The sequence below is a fragment of the Megalopta genalis genome, chromosome 5, assembly GCF_051020955.1.
Source record: "Megalopta genalis isolate 19385.01 chromosome 5, iyMegGena1_principal, whole genome shotgun sequence".
In the NCBI taxonomy this organism is placed as follows: domain Eukaryota; kingdom Metazoa; phylum Arthropoda; class Insecta; order Hymenoptera; family Halictidae; genus Megalopta; species Megalopta genalis.
The window spans coordinates 7,210,006-7,230,910 of NC_135017.1; the positions used below are offsets into that span (position 1 = coordinate 7,210,006).

Sequence of the window (20,905 nt, forward strand, 5' to 3'; positions counted from 1 at the left end):
ATCTCGTTCATTATCTTCGATCATTGAAAAAAAGATCTGGCCTATTTTGTACAACGTGCCGCGTGTTACAGAATTTTTTCCTGATTTTTTCGATCGTAAACCGTGGTTACGTCAAAAAGAAAATCGGAAAATTTGCAGATTTTTCGAAAATAAAATTCGTTGCCCTCGGCACAACTAATTCTGTCGAAAGACGTTCACGGAACCGGCGTTGTCAATTTTTGTCCGATCTTTTTTCAGGGATGGAACAACGGGAAGTGAAACAAAAACCGTGCTTTCGATGTCTTCTTTTTTTCCGCAAGCAATCGATTTTCCGTAAGTTGCACATGTTTGATTGTGTCCTCCCGATAAATATATTATGCAATATTAAACGGTTTTACATTTAAAGAATCGATTGTTCAACCGAGGACACGAAACTCGAGATAATATCAAACTGTCGTATGCGTGATATAGTAAGTTCAGTTTATAGTATAGTTTGTCTCGAGACGCGGTTAGATCAGGGTTAGGCTAATTTTTTGTTGGTCATCAAAGCTAGAGATTGTCGAGATTTTCCACACACGAGTTTTTCTTGGTCAACCATAGAACGGTATAATATACGTTGAAAAACCACTAAGGGTAGATTTTCGATCACCTTATCTGGCTAGACCCTTTAAAAAATTAGTTTCCGAATTTTATTTTAATTTTACGGGTCTTAAAAAATTGATTTTTGGTGAAAATTACAGATCAAATGTTATCGAAAATATTCAATATCTTTAATTTAATAATGTTGTTTTTAAATACGTCTAAGTAAAATTATTGTCAGGGCATAGTAACCACGGGGAGGGGGTGCAGTAATCGACACACTTATCCCAAATTATGCTCCTCAAAATGTGCTTTCATACGAAAACCATTCGTCATTGCAAAGTATAATTACCTAATTCCATCGTATTCAATCATCTAGCATCTTGTAAATTAGGCGATAAAATTCATAGAACAATTTGTTATTACCTTGCTAACAGAATAAATATTGAAAAATGACGTCTGCGTCACTTCGCAAATCACACACACCGTGAACAGAATAATAAACGATATCCATTTAAATTTTCAACTGACTCAATAACTATTAAACAGTTCTATTCAATAATTACTTAAATAAATTTATTAGATTATTTATTATTTATTCAATTGAATTAAATTTTAAATTACTATATTTATTAAATAATTTTGTATTAAATCGTAAGGCGAAGAATCGGTAACCGGTCGTCTGATCAGTAATGGTGATCATTAGACTGCGGATTTCTATGTAAAATAAAATTAGTCAACTGAATTTATAAGGTATAAGGTTATAAATATAAGTTACAGGAGTTAGAAGATTTAAAAAACCACGGATATCTCCCCAATTATTGGTGGAAAGTGTCAAAGATCGGTACAAAACATTACAAGTCGTCGGTTCCAAAAAAGCGATTGCGCTTTAAAAGGTGTCGAAATATTAACGGGAATAACGATAGTCATTTTTTTTATCACAACTGTATCAAATCCGCAGCTCGGTAATTATACGGTTAAAAATGCGTAATACGCGGCAAAATCAACGGGTGAATCACAATGTTTTCGGTCCGTTGAGCCCCCCCAAGTTTCTCCGTCGCGTGTCCGAGAAAAATCGCGGCCGAACATATTGCGTAATTTCCAGAGGTCGTATGCACATGTCACGTACCAGGATCTCGGTGGCATCACGCCATTCCCGACAAGAAAAAAATCGTATGACCTGGACGAATCGGTCTCGCCCTTGGTCGATCGGGTCCGATAAGTGACCGCGCACGGAGGAAAAAAACGAAACAATTTCGATCAGCCGACATTTGTTTACATAAAACCACCCAAGCTAGGCAAACAGACTCGGGCCGAGCGTTTCCACTCGCGGAAGTTCGTTTTATCGCTTATCGAAGGATCGTTTATGCATTAGATTACGCGCGAAGAGTGCCGCGCGAGTCTCAAAACAGTTAGAACGGACTTTGTACGTATCGGATGTCTTCCTCAACGCACACAAACACGCGCTCGCTCGCACACATACACACACACACACACTCACACACATTCGATGTCATTTAACCAGTTGCACTAATTGACCATGCAAAATTTTACGATCCACCTGCGGGCAAGAGAAAATAGTGCGATCGGCGTTCAGTTTTCTAATTAATAGTCGACGACTATTATATAATAGACTAATACTATTATATAATATTATAACCTTGTCCTTTGGACGCGTTTCATTCGTTTTCCCAAATAACTTACGTCGTGAAACTTACGACTTATTTCCCACAAAAAATAATTCTACGAAATTATACATGCGAAGATGTTGTGTAACTTTTATGTCGGTATTCCTCGTACGCGACCATGCCGCGACACCTGATCCAGACCTAATCTTACAGTTCTTTTTAACGCAATATGTGCGCGAGTGTATCGGCAACTTTGTAAAAAATTTAGTTTTGTTTTGTTAAAGAAACGTATAATATTCGCAAAACCGACAATAAGATCTTGATGACAGGCATAATAACGTGGAGTTTTAGGATTTCACACACTGTGGGATTCTTTCAAATATCTATGTACATATACCGAAATTTAAAAAATTAAATTTTTTAAAAAGGTATTAATACTTCTCCCGCGCGCGCGCGCGCGCAGTGTGTTAATATCCTATTTTTTTCTTTTTTTCTTTCTTTTCGTATTTCGTTTGTACTCATTGTAACTATGGGTTCATCCCACTGACAAATAAAAGTATTATCAAAGTATTATATAAAAGTATTATTATATTATATAAAAGTATTATATATATATAAAAGTATTATTATATTATTATGTTATGTTATATTATATTACATTATAAAACTCCTAATGTTCTTCTACTGCACTCGATCGAGTAATAACTTTCATATCTACTAATATATATTCCAAGTATTATTATATTATATTATAGTATTATATTATTGTTATGTGTTATGTTATATTATATTACATTATAAAACTCCTAATGTTCTTCTACTGCACTCGATCGAGTAATAACTTTCATATCTACTAATTCCAAGTATTATTATATTATATTATTATATTATTGTTATGTTATATTATATTATATTACATTATAAAACTCCTAATGTTCTTCTACTGCACTCGATCGAGTAATAACTTTCATATCTACTAATATATATTCCAAGTATTATTATATTATATTATAGTATTATATTATTGTTATGTGTTATGTTATATTATATTACATTATAAAACTCCTAATGTTCTTCTACTGCACTCGATCGAGTAATAACTTTCATATCTACTAATATTCCAAGTATTATTATATTATATTATTATATTATTGTTATGTTATATTATATTATATTACATTATAAAACTCCTAATGTTCTTCTACCGCACTCGATCGAGTAATGACTCATATCTACTAATTCCAAGTATTATTATATTATATTATATTATTATATTATTGTTATGTTATGTTATATACTATATTACATTATAAAACTCCTAATGTTCTTCTACTGCATCGAAGTGACAAAGTGCACCCGATCGAATAACTTTCATGTCTACTAACTCCAAAAGAGAGGTCAACCATTATTAGCAAATGTGTCTCCCTGTTGTCTAAACATTCTTCCTTATCGCCGACAGTTTAACGCGGACAATATGTCACTTAATCAACCTGCCTGCCAGAGGGTGTTCGATACAGTGGCTCGACCTAAGAATTCATTTTTAAATTTGCACAGATAGCTCCGTCATCGGCGTACACGTGTGTATGTACATGCGACGCGGCAGTCGACCTGCTAATAGAGATGGGGTGATCGTCATTGTTTCGTGGAAACGATGGGCAATCTCGTTAGAGTATTACGTGTCCTCGGTAAAGTAGCCAGAGTCGTTCGTTATTAGGACCGGCTGCTGCTGACTGGCAATTTTCCCCAATCACTGCAACTATTTTCCTTTATAGAAACACCTCCAAATGGACGGATGACCGATGCGCTCTCGTGCACGAGTTCCACACAAATTGGGCGAACATTGTGTAATCCGACCGTAAAGATTCCAAGAAATGCGAACGGAAACAAAAATATCGTTATTCGCCGCGTGCTCGAAAATCGTGCGTTTTTATTTCTCGAAAAACAGAGGTCTCGTTGATTGTCTCCGTTGCGAAACACGCCGCGTTTCAAACACGAAATATATGTTATTTGTGGTAAAATAGTCTCGTGAATAATAATAAAACCACAAAAATGGACAATTTGGGAGACACGATTATATTCGTTTTCGTAGTTACCGATTATCGACAACCGTGAAAATGAGTCGCGAGGCTGGAATAATCGTGCTCCCTCTTCCTAAATCGACCATTTTTATTTCGATTTCCAAGCTGAGCGTCGATTAGAGAGAATTTTCCGTAGAATCAACAAAATTCCGTGGTCCGAAGATCGAAACCACGCGTTCGGTTTCGAAATAATTTCAAACGTTGTGTCGAGAAGATATTTCGATGGAAAAGGCGCTACGTATTTTCGACTAAACGATATTCAAATTGTGTTTGATGAGTAACTTCTTCGAGGTGTTGAGCGTCATGTGACCGGAACCGGTTCGAATCGTGTGTAATAGTTCAAACACCGCGAAGATCGTGGAACGAAAAACATCTCGACTCGATGAACCCCGGCTACGTCGAGCAAGGTCCAAACGAAATATTCAAATCGGTTCTCGACGGATCAACAAGGAAGGAATCTCGAGAAGATTCGTAGCGAAAGACGCACGAAGAAGTCCGCGAAATTCGAACGGCGACGGCCACAACAAGTTGTTGTATCATAACAAATAAGGATTATATCAGAGCACGTGCTGATACGTGGACGACAGGTTCACGATCGCAGAACGATGAGAGGCAAGCTTTCAAATTGGAATTTCTAATACAATTAAATAATTTTAAATATCTCCTCCAATAGGAGGGGGGCGGGGGGGGGGCGTCACAAAACAGTTTCTTATACGGAATTTGACCGGTGTCGATAGTTCTTTTCTCAAAGTCATTCGATTCGGAAATTCCAAGATCATTGACGTTGATTCGGCACACAACTGTACATGTTTTTGTTTTGTTTTTATCGCGTCGCGTAACTCACGTTCAAATACATTCGAAGACGCGTACAACGGCTTGACTTTGACATGACTTTCGTCTGGAAACATGAAAACGAAACTATTTGGTCCGTCGATGTTCTCAAGATTTAACAGACGAGTGCAATACAACAGGCAATGCTACACGTTGCAATGAAACAATACAGAGCTTTGTGCAAATTAACGTTGCCTCGAAAACACCGAAAAAATTAATTAGACTCTGCATCGTATACCCTTCTAATGGCTCGACGCCTAAAAAAACGAAACTCCTGCAAGTTTTTTTACGCGTAGGGATTCAGCCATGTAACACGACACCGTCGACGGCAGCCTGACCGTCGCTAAATCTGTTTATTTTAGATAATTCCGTTTAGGAAGTCTATAGCAATTCGGTCGAACAACTGTTTCTCCTTGTCAAATATTTCGACGCGAGTGTTTTGCCTTTCTTGTTTTTCCTGTCGACGACGATATCATGGAAAAAAACATAGTTCGGAAAAAAATGACGATCAGATTGATCGCACTGCTTCCGGCGTGCTTAACGGGTCGGCCGCGCGGGTGATTCAAGTTCGCGGAATTACAAAACGAATTGCGAATTCTATCAGTCTGTTAGCTTACGAAATTCAGTGAAACATATCTCTGACGATATCTACCACAAATAAACTACAATATCAAATATGCGTAAACAACCGCCGTTTAGCTTCGTGGTGATCTATCGTTATCACTAATATATTATATAATATATATTATGTATATTTTACATATTTAATATTTATATATTATATATATTTAATATATTTATATATTTAATATTTGTTATATAATATATATCGCACGAAATATTTCGTTATACTTCAAGCTATCGGATACAATAATAAAAACTCTATACATACATCGACGAATTTCCTACCAAAAATGTTTAAATTTCAGCAACGAATAATTTAAGAATTATGGTACCCAGAACGAGATTTCTCAGATCCGCGGGAATTTCGGATACGCTACTCGTGGACTCGGACTACCACTAAGCGTGGTATACACAAACACAGTGTCACTCAGAAATCCGACGATTTATTGCCAAACTTTGTACGATAGTGACCGGCGCGCGTGTATTTCGCCAGTTTATCTCTACGCACGTGTGTTCCCGATATTTTAACAGAATCGTAGAGGGCACAATACCGTGTAACACCGATAAAAATAAAAAAAGTACTAAAGGTAAAGATAAAGAAACGAGTCAGATAAAATATGAATCGTGACGTGCGATCGCGTTTTGTTCGCGTGCGTTTGAATGAATTCGTTGGCGGCTACCGAATTCTAACAGAAAAATCATTGCAACGTGCGACATTTGAATGCGACAACAAGGGAAGGACACGATCGAACCGTGAAATATTTTCGCACGCGTCGTCAACATTGTTGCGGAATCTGTTAGCCGCGGCGAGTGAAACGAACGAACGCGATCAGGATTGTAATTCAGCGTGTAATTCGCATTCTCCAATTTACAGCGAAATTAGATATAAGAAACGATGACTTGCGCGTGAAAATTGTTCACGGTTGCAGATTGCCGTCCACGTGAACGCTACACGCTACATATCGAGTCAACGTGTTCTATCGTGTAGTACGATAAGAGGAGCGGTTAATCGGTTATTGAAAAGTTTCATTCACGCGATTGTATTCGTTCGTTGGTCGGATACCGAACGACAAACGCATACAAACGTTTCGGTACACGTTTGATCAGCCGTGTACGCGGGCCTCGCGTCTTCAACACGGTGCGCGAACGATGAAAGATGTCGATCAAAGCGAGCGGTGCAAAAAGAAATCAGTTGCTAATGGTTAAGGGCACGGTTCCGGTGGCGTGATCGGAAGTCACCCGTGGTCTCTCGTGGTTCGAATTAGCGCTAGGTAAGCTGGCAACCGCCTGATCGCGAGCGACGGTGTACGGTTAAGGGGAAGAAAGTGATTCGGCCCTACGGTGGGAAAATATTAAACGTGAAAGTTAATATGTCATCGGTCGTGGCACGAAGCGGTCGTACGACGTGCCGAATATCATCGACGCGGGTAATAAACAGAATTGTTTTCGCGGCGGGTTCCTGCACGAGCGAGAGCAAAACTCGCGAGCATCCCTCGTGCCGACGCGTGAGAACAAGATAGAAAGTTGAGAGACTGTTAAATCGCGGCCCGGAAAAATGTCGTCGGCAAGTTAACAGCGGGAGGAATGAATGAAATTTCACTCGAATGTGTGAAACGTTCGGCGGAGAGGCGGCGATGCTGCGTGAGGGTATTCAAATCGTGAATACGTACCAGCAAAGTGGGCCGTGAAACTGCTGGTTGCAGAACGAGTCGATCGGGGAAAAGAAGACACCAGGTGGATCACAGAGGACCGTTGTTTTACTTGGTTTGTGCACACGGAAAGACACAGACTCGCACTAACAAGCGGGCAGTCGCGGCTGCCAGCTTTAAGTAGGCATATTCGTTGAACACGACGGAACAAGGCTGACTCTCAGTGGTAATAGCTTTCACGCACGCCGGCGGCCCAGCAAAATGCAAATGGTAGAACACCGCAGGGCGCCATTTTTAGTTAGATGGCACGCAGGTGCGGCCCAACAACGCCCCCACACCAGCCACTGCTAAACTCGCGCCTAGGAACACGTAAAAGCATAGAGAGTCAGGTAGCGATACGATAGCGATATGTCCAAAGTGTATCGATATTTAGTATCGATAATATATTAATGTCCAATATAGATATTATTAATATCGATGCGTGTCATATTAAATTAAGATTTATATATGAATTAAATATAAATGAAAATTATGCACCCTAAAAAAATTAATAAATAATATAATTATAAAATAATGAACACACAATTATAAAAGAAAATACTTTATTTATTATTACATAATTATTTATTTAGAGACTCATTTAGTTGACGATATCATTAACTGCGTATCGACAGTGGAATATGTCATTATATTAAATATCGATGCTCGATAAATAAACTTGAAAAATATCAATGCTTTATCGATTTTTTAACAATGTCGATTTACTAACACGAATTTCTTTTTATTTACACTATATGTATATCAATTGTTGACTAAGTGTACTTTCCGATGTTTGTTTAATTTTGTTTTCTATATGATAAAATCGGTTGACTGAAATTATGGCAGCACTGATTGGTGCCACATTGTTGTTGCTAAATGATTCTGAAATATTTTTGCAGATAAAACTTGAGTAGATAATTCAAAATAAATTTATTACTAAAAAGTCACTAGGAAGTACTAAAATTACTAGAGTTACTAAAATTAAAAAGAGGTAAATTATAAATTCAAACTTTTGTAGTATTTTGTATCTTCATTTTTAACAGTGAAATCAAGTTTTTATTAAGTGTATTGTTTTTCGTTAAATATAATAACTCTAGATCTAGTTCTTCTCTTTAGCTAGGTACATTCGGAAACTTATAGGTGATAACCGGTAAAACAGATTACACTTCTACAAACTAGATTAACACTTCACTCTATTAATCGTATCAACATGATATTATACACAAAAACGCATGTTTGTCACCTTAACCTCCCGTAACTTATCGTACAATAATTTGAAAGTATAGTATCGTGTTAACTAAAGTTGAATAGAAATTACTTAGAACGTAATATTTTATGTAAATTCAATTTTTCGAGTGACATTTTTTCTCAATATTGTGTTTATCTTATGTGTATAAACGTGTCTGTGTAGGCAGTGAAAAGGCAATAGAAAAATGAAACGTCTAACTGAAGAGAAAACAAAACAAGTTTTAGAAAAATTAACAAAGTAGTGAGTAGATTCATACATTATAATCTAATAGAAATTTAAATTCGATTAATGGGACGATCGAATACAGAAATAAAATCGAAAGTCCAAATTTTTGTACATCTGTAATTTCTCATATAAAAATTATTTTTCAGTATTGGAGACAACGTAAAGGTATTAATTGATCGACCAGATGGTATTTACTGCTTTCGGGAAAGGAAAGGAAGAGTGTACTATGTTTCTGAAAAAATCCTTCCATTGGCAAGCATGGTTCGTCCTGATCGATTAACAAGTTTTGGCACCTGTTTTGGAAAATTTACGAAATCAGGAAAATTTAGGTTGCATGTAACTGCATTGTATCATTTGGCTCCATATGCACAAGTAAGTGGATTACTCTGTTGCAACATCACGAATCCTGCTATAAATTAATGAGTATATTTTTAGCATAAAATATGGCTTAAATCGTCTGCTGAACAGCAGTTTTTATATGGACATCACATTTCTAAGTCTGGTTTAAGTAGGATAACAGAAAATACACCTCAATATCAAGGAGTAGTTATATTTTCAACAAATGATGTTCCATTGGTAAGATAATTATCGTAGTGTCCTAATAATGTTACTTCATTATATCATTTTTTATTGCTCCGAATTAAACAAATTTTATCTTTCATAGGGTTTTGGTGTAGCAGCAAAAAGTACAATGGATTGCAAGTATGCAGATCCAATGGCAACAGTATGTTTTCATCAAGCTGACATAGGTGAATATATTCGATCAGAAGATACATTAATTTAACAACACTGTAAAAAGATTATTTTTGTACTGTTTAAGTTCTAGATAATAAATCTATAATTATATATTTCCGTAAATATTTTGTATTTTATAATTCAGGGATTTGTATATTTCATATACTAAACACTTCTTATAAATTATTCAAAATTTCAACTTTCTTTACAACCATCGTACGATATGGTAAGATTTTTTCCCTACTCTGATCAATGTAACATTGTTTTGCAATATATGTATTCCTGGTACGAGGATTTCATCTTTATTTGTGATTCTTTGATAGTTAATGTAAAAACCTCCAGCAGCAATAATTCTTTTTGCATCGCGATCTTTTTCGAAACATTTTGCCTTCATTGCCAACTCATAGACATTAAGACTACGTTCGGAAAACATCTCTACTACTTTAGCTCCTTCTAGCATCTGTGCCAAGTCATCTGCGCTTACTTTTGACAGATTGTCAATTGAGGTTTCATACAGAATGGCGGATGTTCTTTTTGCTGCTGCCAATCCTTCCTCTGCAAGTAGTTTTTAACAGAAGTTTAATTCATACGGCTTTTTGGTAATTGAATTATATTACTATCCTTATGTACTTACTTCCATGAACTAATAATGTAACCTGTTCTGCAAGAACTTTCTGTGCTACCCTAAGCTCTGGCTGTTTGAAGTGATCTTCAACAATCTCTCGTATACGTTTCAAAGGCAAAAACGTGAAGAAGCGAAGAAATTTGTCTACATCTGCATCCTCTGTTCTAATAAAAAACTGATACAGTTGAAAACTAGAGGATCTTTTAGATGAAAGGAAAACTGCATTGCCTGTAGACTTTCCAAATTTTTGTCCACCTTCAGCCGTGATAAGCGGTAATGTCAATCCATAGACTTCCTCATGGAGATATTTAGTTACTAGATCATAACCAGACATTATATTACCCATCTGATCCTGACCTCCAATTTGGAATTTGCATTTATATGTACGGTATAAATGCAGCCAATCATATCCTTGGAATATAGGGTAGCTGAACTCTGTAAAACTCATTCCAGCCTCTGATTGCAATCTAGACTGTACAGAACTACGACCTAGCAATGTGCCCATTCTAAAGTATTTGCCAATTTCTCTAATAAATGAGATTATATTTCTGTCACTATACCACTCCATGTTATTTAATATTTTTACAGGAAGCAACTTTATACGCAGATTCTCACAAAAATATTTTTCATGATTATGAAATATGTTTAATATGTCTTGTCGAATAGATAGTATGTTCTCATGAATCACGACATCCTCTACTTCAACACGCTCTGAAGTTCTGAAGCTTGGGTCACCTATTAAACCAGTTGCACCTCCTAATAGCGCTATCACTTGATGGCCAGAGCGTTGCCAATGTAAAAGATTCATCAGAACCAATAAATTTCCTATATGCAGACTTTCTGCAGTTGGATCGAATCCTGCATACACACATTGTGGTGGTTTCCTCCATAATTTCTTTATTTTGTCTCTAAAAAGTACGTCAAAGTATATATATTTCGTATATAAACGATAAACAGGAACAGTATCTTCTGAATGAAAAATGTCGAATAATGAAACAAAATGATAATATTCAACAATTTCATACGAATGAACCTCAAGAACTTTAACGAAATCTACGGATTAACTTACTCATGAATATATGGAAAGATATCTTCATACAACTGTCTATTTTCAGCATCCAGTGTATACTTTATCGTGTGCAAACGACGGAAACCTAAGGGTCTTCTAATTGAACATAACCTAACCAAATTGTTCATTGTTAGTTAACTATCTATTTACATCAGTTAATCATTTATTTATAAACTAACAATGTGTGTTACTGTATAATCGACTGTTCATTTAATGACTTAATTACACAGTTTTTATCGGAATAAGAAACAATACTCTTTTGCTGCTCCTAAACATCCGAATAGCGCCGATACATGCAGTGACAAAACGTGCAAACTGTTAGCCAAAATCGACTGTCGGCAATTTGGTTAACAGTTTGAGCGTTTTGCCACTGGATAGATTGGCGCTATTCGGGTGTTTGAAAGTAGCAGAAAATTCGTGCCGAATTTTGCATTACTTCTTATAGGAGATGCGGCACGACTCATCTGCTGCAAAATTTAATATTGGAACATGTAGTTGAAAATTGTTAATAACTAATTTTCTCGTTGGAATTTTTCAACGTATGAGGGCTCAAATTAAAGCTGAAAGAATAAAGTCTGTAATAGGTTGTCAAAATTATTAATTTTAATTCATTATTCCTATATTCATCTACATTTATACATTCCTTAGAGTAATTCGTAATTCGTCAATAGTAACCGTTAACTTTGGACCGCGAATGTTTGTCAAATATTAGATCTTCTCTATCTGATTTGTGCTTAAATATTGCTTTTCTAAGATGTCAATTTAAATTAATTTCTACAGTTTTACATAGTGAAACGTTCATTTGTCAGATGGCAGTACAATGCCCACTTATGTGACGGTGTTCTTTGAAGAAAAATCTATTTTATCTAGGGAACTTGAAGAACTAGCGTGAACGAATTAATTAATGTAAAATCGTTTAATCGATCACACTGTCATTATCGCATCCCTATATTTGCATCAGTCATTTATATGAATTTATATAATTACATAATATATAATATCATATAATATAATATAATATATATTGTATATAATATTTATTTATATAAATACATAATTCAACTATATCGTATGTAATTGTAAATGCAAATCTCATGATATTGAATTTTAATAACAAGAATAATGTATAATTAACTTACGGTAGCAAGATTAAGAAACTTATAGTTGCAAGAATTGTGAATTATTACAAGTTGAAAAATATGACTACAATTTCATGATAATGGTGGAAAATAAAATTTCAAAACGCAGTTACCGAGAACGAAATGAAAGCTTAACTCCTTAATTATTATCGCACGCTATTGTTGTTAGGCTGAGAACATTTTGAAATTCCGACTGTTATATTATTCAGGCTTTTGCCTTTATAATATGTCATAGTATCATCTGTTGGGCTTGACTTATGTCGACTATCATCTAGTGGCGCTTACTAGAAAGCTTGTCGTTAATAGCTCGCCATGTTTGATAGTTACTTTCTATTCAAATTATGACAAACATTGAATTTTAATACTTGTTTATTATCGAAATCGGGGACAATTTTCTTGACGACATCGGCAAATGCTTTGCCTTTAAAATCTCGTCAGATTTAAACCGGATTTTATCCAAACAATACGAGATAACATTAATTTCATAATGAAATGAATAAGAAATGCAATAAATTTCTCGATCGAGTGATAAAGCAATTGTATTTCAATTAACATGACTTTCTCGATAAATTCAGTTTACGATAAGCAATTAATACCGTAAACGGTCTTACAAACTACCCCCACGACCCTAATAAATTCGTAGACCTGTTTCCGAGTTATTCGCGCGACGCCCAGCATAAATTATCGCAACGATTCGTTTCAATTAGTTATGCAATATATTATTGCAGTGACTCATTAAGCAAGAAAAAAGCTCGCCGAACATGTGGTCAGGTTCCTTCTTCTTTTTTATCGCAGGTGCGCGTGCTCCTAATAACGCGGCAACCACGGAACAGGTGCTCCGGGTTAATCGAGGCGCAGTTTAACTCCACGTCGCAGCGCTTTCCGTGTTTCTTTTATGCGTGTCGCCTCGCATTCGCCTCCAAATAATCGGCGAACAGTTTCTTAATTGCATGAAAATGTCTCGCGGCGCGTTAAACGACACGAGAACTCCATAATAAAACGCAAACAAGTATTTATAGCATTCCGGAAATATCTTTCACCGAAGCCCCTCCTTTTAAAATGATCACGCTTTGGATCGGTCGGTGCTGGTGGAACATTTTCTTCTCAAATTTTTAGAAAATCGTCTCTCCTAGGGTGTACAAATAATTTTGAAGTACTTTCAGAATCAGTCGAAATATTTTTTGGAAACTAGGCGTCACTCGGAATTTCGTACACAAACTACAGCGAATGTTGTAGAACTTTATAAAATCATACTTTCTTTTTTTTAAATCATACTCAGCCAATTTACTAGTTCTTCAGCGAATATGCAGAATTTATTTTTAAAAAATGTCAGAATCATATAACAAACTTTTGAAAACAGTATTTTGAATAAGTTTTCGATCAATTGTTTTGGAAACTAATGCCACTTGAAATGTTCGTGCATAAAGTGTAACGATTATTCTAAAATAATGACCACCGTTTTAAGTGGTAAATATTCGAGATAAATGAAATCAGCGACAACGCATTCGATCTTGTACAAGTGTTCGCCGCCGATTTCGTTGGCAAATCCGTCAACGAGTCGGAATTGTACGGCGGTGCGAGCAGCCTAGTATAAAAATAAATGTGCGTCGACGTGGTCGAGTGGGCCCAACAGGAAAAGGAGTCCGCAGGATTTGGGTCACGAGGACGAAGACGGCCACGGACCTCCTCGACCTATTCATTTTTCAGCGAAAGTCCGTTTCAAACACTATCCCGCCGGTATCGACAACGATACGACGTAAGAGGAAAAAAGAAAGAGGAATAGAACAAGCAGCGACGCGATTTTGCGGTAGCACGACGCGTTTAACCTGCTCAAACAGACGAGATCGGCAGTTCACACTGTCGAATTTGCTGGTTTATGATAATCAAACAGACTCCTGCAGACGGCGGAGGCCGCGATATCATGAAATTCGTTTTTAAATGCCAATTTTTCTAGTAAGTTCCTGCTAATTTTATTATGAGACGAGTGTTTACCACGGTGGAAAGTAAAATTATCCGAAAGGTAAAAGCTGTAAATGGTAAAAACGGCTCCGTTACTAAATTGTACGTTCTAGTAAAATATCTGTTTGCACATTTGCCGGGAAGCAAAACAGCGATGAAATTATAACGGCAGAAACAAAGTAGCATTTAAAAGATAAGAATGGAACAATAACGGCGAACGAGATCAAACATTAGTTTGATTTCCCCTATGAAGGGGAAACGAAGTAGCAATAAACAAAGTAGTAGAAACAGCAATGAGACGCGGAATAGGATCCAAACCAAACGACAAGAAGCACAGAGTGGCAAAGGATCGAAATTGTATAGTATCATATGAACGAAGTAACGATGAATCGAAATAGAAACAGCGATGGAAACAAAGTAGCAGGAAACAAGTAGCAAAAGAAAACCGGCAACAATACGCATGGCAGTGAAACGTGCAGCGAGGAACAATAGCAAGTTGCAACGAGATCAATGGTAGAAAACAAAGTAGCAACGAAAACGAAATGTCGGAAACGGGTAAAAATGAAACAAAGCAAAAAGAAGTAAAGTGATAGTGCAAATCAGCAAGGAAAGCAAAATAGCAAAGGAAGCAAAGTAGCCAAGAAAGAAAAGTAGCAAAGGAAGCAAAGTAGCAGAGAAATTAAAGTAGCGAAGAAATCAAAGTAGTAAAAAGCAAAGTAGAAAAGAACTGAAAACATTAAAGAACTCAAAGTAGCAAAGAAATCGAAGTATTAAAGTAATCAAAGTAGAAAAGAAATCAAAGTAGCAAAGAACTCAAAGTAGTAGAAAAAGCAAAGTAGTAAAGAACTGAAAGCATTAAAGAACTCAAAATAGCAAAGAACTCAAAGTAGTAAAGAAAGCAAAGTAGAAAAGAACTGAAAATATTAAAGAACTCAAAATAGCAAAGAAATCAAAGTATTAAAGAACTCAAAGTAGAAAAGTAATCAAAGTATAAAAGAATTCAAAGTAGTAAAAAAAGCAAAGTAGTAAAGAAAGCAAAGTAGAAAAGAATTGAAAACATTAAAGAACTCAAAATAGCAAAGAAATCAAAGTATTAAAGAACTCAAAGTAGCAAAGAACTCAAAGTAGTAGAAAAAGCAAAGTAGTAAAGAACTGAAAGCATTAAAGAACTCAAAATAGCAAAGAACTCAAAGTAGTAAAGAAAGCAAAGTAGAAAAGAACTGAAAATATTAAAGAACTCAAAATAGCAAAGAAATCAAAGTATTAAAGAACTCAAAGTAGAAAAGTAATCAAAGTATAAAAGAATTCAAAGTAGTAAAAAAAGCAAAGTAGTAAAGAAAGCAAAGTAGAAAAGAATTGAAAACATTAAAGAACTCAAAATAGCAAAGAAATCAAAGTATTAAAGAACTCAAAGTAGCAAAGAATCAAAGTACTAAAGAACTCAAAGTAGCAAAGGAATCAAAGTACTAAAGAACTCAAAGTAGCAAAGGAATCAAAGTACTAAAGAACTCAAAGTACCAAGGAATCAAAGTACTAAAGAACTCAAAGTAGCAAAGGAATTAAAGTATTAAAGAACTCAAAGTAGAAAAAGATCAAAGTAGCGAAAAACTCAAAGTAGTAAAGAAAGCAAAGTAGAAAAGAACTGAAAATATTAAAGAACTCAAAGTAGCAAAGGAATCAAAGTATTAAAGAGCTCAAAGTAGCAAAGGAATCAAAGTGTGTGTATTAAAGAACTCTCAAAGTAGTAAAGAACTCAAAGTAGTAAAGAAAGCAAAGTGGAAAAGAACTGAAAATATTAAAGAACTCAAAGTAGCAAAGAAATCAAAGTATTAAAGAACTCAAAGTAGCAAAAAATCAAAGTAGCAAATAACTCAAAGTAGCAAGTAACTCCAAGTAGCAAAGGACCAAATTAGCAAAGAACTCAAAGTAGCAAAGAATCAAGTTAGCAAAGAAATCAAAATAGCAATAAAAGCGAAGTATCGAAGAAAGAAAACTAGCAAAGAACTCAAAGTAGCAAAGATCCAAATTAGCAAAGAACTCAAAGTAGCAATTCGAAGGAACCTCGCAAATTTAGCCTAGAACGACATTCCGGAGACACGGTGTGTTATATTCCGCGCGAAATCGCGCGGAAACCGATTTCGTGCGCGCGAGAGAGACATCGGTTGCGAGCCACTGGCAATAAGGAATCGCGAAGGAAGAGCGAACGATTTAATCGCGAGCCTTGGATGGGACATCACGAGCAGATACCGCGAGAGGAGTAACAACGGGGCGAGCACGTAACCAGCCGCGTAAGTTCCCCGGTGAATGGGAAAAGTAGCAGTTTCGGTCTGTGTGCGTTTAGGTACGTTTCTGCTGTATCTGTCCCTGTCTGACATGCCCGTTTCTGTTCTGTGCCTGTTCTACGAGTCCGTATCACTCGACGCCGGACGTCCCACTAGGAGAACGGACTCGACCGCTCCGAGGTAGAAAGGTTGGCGGATTCTTTCGACCGACCGAAATGCGGAACGGCCATGGGAACATGGCGTAGAATCCCAAAGAGAGTATACACGTCTATCTACGTGCTACGGCCACGTATTAGAAAGGGAATTTTTCACCGGTCCGAATTCGACGAACTCCGTCCGCGCGGTGACACCAGGCTCTATTGTTCGGCCCCTATTCCCAATCCGATTCCCAGAAATTCGAACCGCGGTCGTTGTTATTGTTCGATATAATTAGCGATCCGAAATGGAGAGTCTACGACATGTTTAGAGGGACGATCGTTATTTGGACATCTTTCGGAAACCTAGGCTTTTCGGGCGAACAATCTATCGGGCCATGCAGATTCCTTTCTATCGATATTGGGGAATTTTTTTCTGAGAAACTCAACGGAGTCCTTTTCGAACGAGCATCTTGCTTAAAAGTACATACATCAGGCTAGCTATAGCAATTTTTTTGACTGCGATATCTTTAAAAATGACGCACTGGTGGACTTTCTACCAGAGATTAAAGTTCTAAATGCATCGAGTACTCCTACGTTAAACGGTCGCCATTTCGACAAAAATAAATCGTTTGCGAAATCCTTCGATTTTCTACTAGCTAAAATCATATAATAACAGAATTTATACTGTGATACGCGAAATGTTCATCTCGAACGATTAAGCAATAAGAAAATCGTGCTCATCGCGCGACACCCCCGACGAGGACGGTTTCTACGGCAAGAAGACTGACGAGAAGAGTAATTAAATCAATTAAATAAACTACTACAATACGTGTATTTCGAAGCGAAGTATTCAGTCGAAGACGAACGTACCCGGTTTTCCCACAAAAAAAGATCGCGAGAGTCGTTTTTCTCGCGAAATCACCGGGTCTCGTTGACTTTTAAAAAATGGCTGATGAGTTCGCGATGTGTTAACGACTGCAACGAGATCAGGAATTCGCGCCAAGTCCGTCGTTACGAAGATACATTAAACGAGGATCCGGGACAGTGTAGAAACCGAGCGCGCTGAAAAAAAAGATCGCCTGAAACGGGGAACTTCGTATTAGAAACACGCCGAGGAAGACGTATGTGGAATTATGATGGCGCGCTGGTTCGTTCTCGATGGGTAGCATTTTTTTCTTTTTTTTATCAGGCCGATCTGTATGTGAAACGGTCATGGGAAAACGGAGCGGAGTCTCATAAAGCGGGAAGCCTTACAAAAGAACCATGTATACACACCGCGCGCGCGCGCGCGCGCGCTCGTGCGAGATGGAAAGGAAGCTTTGTAGAACTGGAACTCGCAAAACGTATATAAATACGTGCATACAGACACGCGTGTCTCTCAAACGCATAAAACAAACCGCCTCTTAACAATCTCGCCGGAATTAATACCGGCCTGCTCCGAAAATAATTGCTCATTCATAATAATTCACGGTTCCGAGTGAACACGAGAAAATTAACCAGCTTCTCTCGACGTGTGTACCATCTCCTTTCCCTTTCTTAATTGAACGCTCGTGCGATTTTCATCGTTGCTGTAGCATCGCTTCTATCGCTTCTTTTTTCACTTTTCATTTGTCATACACGTTTTATAAATATTTTATTATCCTTTACATCCACGTCTATTTTAGATTATAATTTTTATATTTATTATATTATATTATAAAGTAGTAATTAATATATATATATAATATTTATTATATTATATTATTATATTTATCTCTATTAATTATTTTGTTTACAATTCATACTTTGTCACGTATTTTATAAATATTTTGTTGTTCCACGATCACGATTATTTGTAATAACATTTGTTCTGTTTCACTGTTTCAGAAAATTTTTATTTTGCATTTGCACGTTTTTATTCGTTTTATAAATATTTTGTCGCAACTCGTTTAATATTACTTTACATTGTGACATTTTAGAACATTTTTATTTTATTTATTTTATCAATGTTCTGTCGTAATATATTTAATTATTATTTATAATTATTATATATGTATCGTATTATTTTAGACAATTTGTTGTATTTTGTTATATACTTTGTAATGGCTCTATTACTATTAAAAATGACTACGAAGATTGAAGTGAATTCTATTAGAATAAGAAGAATAGTTCGTTCAAAAAAAATGTATAAAAATTGCTGACTGTTCAATAGCAACGTAAGGAGAAAAGATTGGAAATTGTTGGACAGTGTTACGAAATGTATTCGATCGGATTCGTCAGACGGATAAAGTAAGTTACGCCGAGGCGTCCCGATTTGTTGGGAGTTGGGGAGTCCCATCGTAGCTGCGATTTCGTAATGTTTGGTCTCATTAGCCTGACGCGATCAAGTGCGGTCTTATTAGCAAATAGGAAATTTTCAAGAAATTTAATTAGCCGTCGCAATTACACTGCCGGGCTTCCCTCCGCGATTGTTGTCTCGTTTTTTTTCGTTTTACTGTTCTTTTTTTTAAATAGCTTTCACTAGTTTCTGCAAAATTGTAATCGAATTTCGCTGTTCCATCGTTCTCTGATCGCTGCACCGCGGAAAATTCTTTTAAAATTATTTCTTTTAATAGTTTTGTAAAGTTGAAAACAGTGTAACAATATTATTCAATTCTCCTTACGGCTTTATAATTTTATAGTTCGGCTGTTAAGCCATTCTTGCCATAAATACTTAAAATCCGCAGTCTACCAATCGTATCAAATTTCCAAAACTGCGAGAACCCGCAGAATTCGCGAGATCGTGTATCATTCGCTCCAGATTATTTCATTTTATTTTATTTTATTTTATTTTATTTTATTTTATTTTATTCTATTTTATTTTATTCTATTTTATTTTATTCTATTTTATTTTATTTTATTTTATTTTATTCTATTTTATTTTATTCTATTTCATTTTATTCTATTTTATTTTATTTTATTCTATTTTATTGTATTCTATTTTATTTTATTCTATTTCATTTTATTTTATTTTATTGTATTCTATTTCATTTTATTTTATTTTATTTTATTCTATTTTATTCTATTTCATTTTATTTTATTTTACTCTATTTTATTTTATTTTATTAGCGTAATGCATTAAACACGGCGCGATTCAAGGTTTAATCGCCGATGACGTCAACTTAATGAAAATATTCATGGCAATCACCTTGATCAGATTAAAGCAGATCGTTCACATCGAATAATATAAATATTCTTATCGCGAGAATAACCGCTTCTCGTGCCGCGAACAACGAAACTATCTCTCAGGTGTAAATCACGTTTCAGGCGGGAAGCGTCCTACAATGATCATTGCATCGTTGCAACACGATTCTATCAGAGCAGGACGTCACGATGTGATTTCATTAGGGAGAACAATTAGGCGAGGAGAAAAAAAGGGGAAACGAAGAATTAAACGAATCGTATTATTCGTGGCGTGAATTGAATTGCCGACACTCGGCTCTTGGGCGATGGCGACTGTGGCAACGCAATCGCCACGATCCGCACAGTCTGAAGCAATCAGCAGGAGATCTATTTGTCCTTTAATGGTCTTGGCAATCGGGGCTTCTACCCGTTTATGAGATACTCTGGCCGGTCATGATGTTACATTAATCATGTTTAACCACTTCTTCCAGTTACCTAATCCTTATGTGGGCATCCAGCCTGCAATTTATTATATTCCCTTTAACAGGAGTGCATTAATTACAAACTATATTCTGTAGCAATATCAAATATGTTGCGTTTCCCGTTTTTAGAGTATCATCGCTAATATTCAGTTCATTCACTTTCATCATATTTGATGTATTTTTAATTCATCTATGTTTGTTATATTTTATAGTATATTCTATACCCAAAGTTAGATTAGGTAGTTTAGGTATTAGTAGATTAGGTATTCTAGTGTATTTTATATTCAATTCAGCTGTGTTCATCATATTTTATATGATTTCATTATATTTTTTATATCCAAAGTGTTAGATTAGGTGGTACATTGTAGTATATTTTATATTCAATTCATCTGTGTTCATCATATTTTAAGTATTTTATACCCAAAAAGTTAGATTAGGTGATACATTACAGTATA

At 35.9% G+C, this 20,905-nt stretch overlaps 3 protein-coding genes across 5 annotated transcripts in view; 1 reads left to right on the plus strand and 2 right to left on the minus strand.

The window, feature by feature from the left end:
• Positions 1 to 7,530, minus strand: part of LOC117222412 (elongation of very long chain fatty acids protein baldspot) — a 33,057-nt gene extending 25,527 nt beyond the window's left edge. Inside the window, exon 1 of the mRNA XM_033474086.2 lies at positions 7,390 to 7,530. The gene's annotated coding sequence lies outside the window, so the exon portion shown is untranslated. The remainder of the gene's footprint in view (positions 1 to 7,389) is intronic.
• An 88-nt stretch (positions 7,531 to 7,618) lies between these two features.
• Positions 7,619 to 9,739, plus strand: LOC117222414 (60S ribosome subunit biogenesis protein NIP7 homolog). 2 transcript variants are annotated; one of them, XM_033474089.2, is made up of 5 exons: positions 7,619 to 7,757; positions 8,819 to 8,896; positions 9,028 to 9,253; positions 9,317 to 9,457; positions 9,546 to 9,739. In XM_033474089.2, exons 2-5 carry the CDS (start codon positions 8,841 to 8,843, stop codon positions 9,663 to 9,665), a joined length of 543 nt encoding a protein of 180 aa, XP_033329980.2. In that variant the 5' UTR covers positions 7,619 to 7,757; positions 8,819 to 8,840; the 3' UTR covers positions 9,666 to 9,739. The 2 variants fall into 2 exon arrangements, with proteins under 2 accessions (XP_033329980.2, XP_033329979.2); XM_033474088.2 differs by lacking the exon at positions 7,619 to 7,757 and having other exon boundaries at positions 8,541 to 8,896.
• Positions 9,416 to 11,615, minus strand: TyrRS-m (Tyrosine--tRNA ligase, mitochondrial). Of its 2 annotated transcripts, XM_076522212.1 has the most exons (4): positions 11,490 to 11,615; positions 11,311 to 11,421; positions 10,251 to 11,149; positions 9,416 to 10,171 (listed from the first exon to the last, which is right to left on the minus strand). In XM_076522212.1, exons 3-4 carry the CDS (start codon positions 11,047 to 11,049, stop codon positions 9,822 to 9,824), a joined length of 1,149 nt encoding a protein of 382 aa, XP_076378327.1. In that variant the 5' UTR covers positions 11,050 to 11,149; positions 11,311 to 11,421; positions 11,490 to 11,615; the 3' UTR covers positions 9,416 to 9,821. The 2 variants fall into 2 exon arrangements, with proteins under 2 accessions (XP_076378327.1, XP_033329976.2); XM_033474085.2 differs by having other exon boundaries at positions 11,311 to 11,615.
• Between the last annotated feature and the right edge of the window lie 9,290 nt (positions 11,616 to 20,905).

Coding starts and splice junctions, on each gene's coding strand:
- LOC117222414 (XM_033474089.2), top strand. CDS start 8,841: ATGAAACGTCTAACTGAAGAGAAAACAAAACAAGTTTTAGAAAAATTA. Junction 8,897..9,027: donor TTAGAAAAATTAACAAAGTA/GTGAGTAGATTC, acceptor ATTATTTTTCAG/TATTGGAGACAACGTAAAGG. Junction 9,254..9,316: donor ATTTGGCTCCATATGCACAA/GTAAGTGGATTA, acceptor GTATATTTTTAG/CATAAAATATGGCTTAAATC.
- TyrRS-m (XM_033474085.2), bottom strand. CDS start 11,438: ATGAACAATTTGGTTAGGTTATGTTCAATTAGAAGACCCTTAGGTTTC. Junction 11,150..11,310: donor ATCTTTCCATATATTCATGA/GTAAGTTAATCC, acceptor CGTACTTTTTAG/AGACAAAATAAAGAAATTAT. Junction 10,172..10,250: donor TACATTATTAGTTCATGGAA/GTAAGTACATAA, acceptor AACTACTTGCAG/AGGAAGGATTGGCAGCAGCA.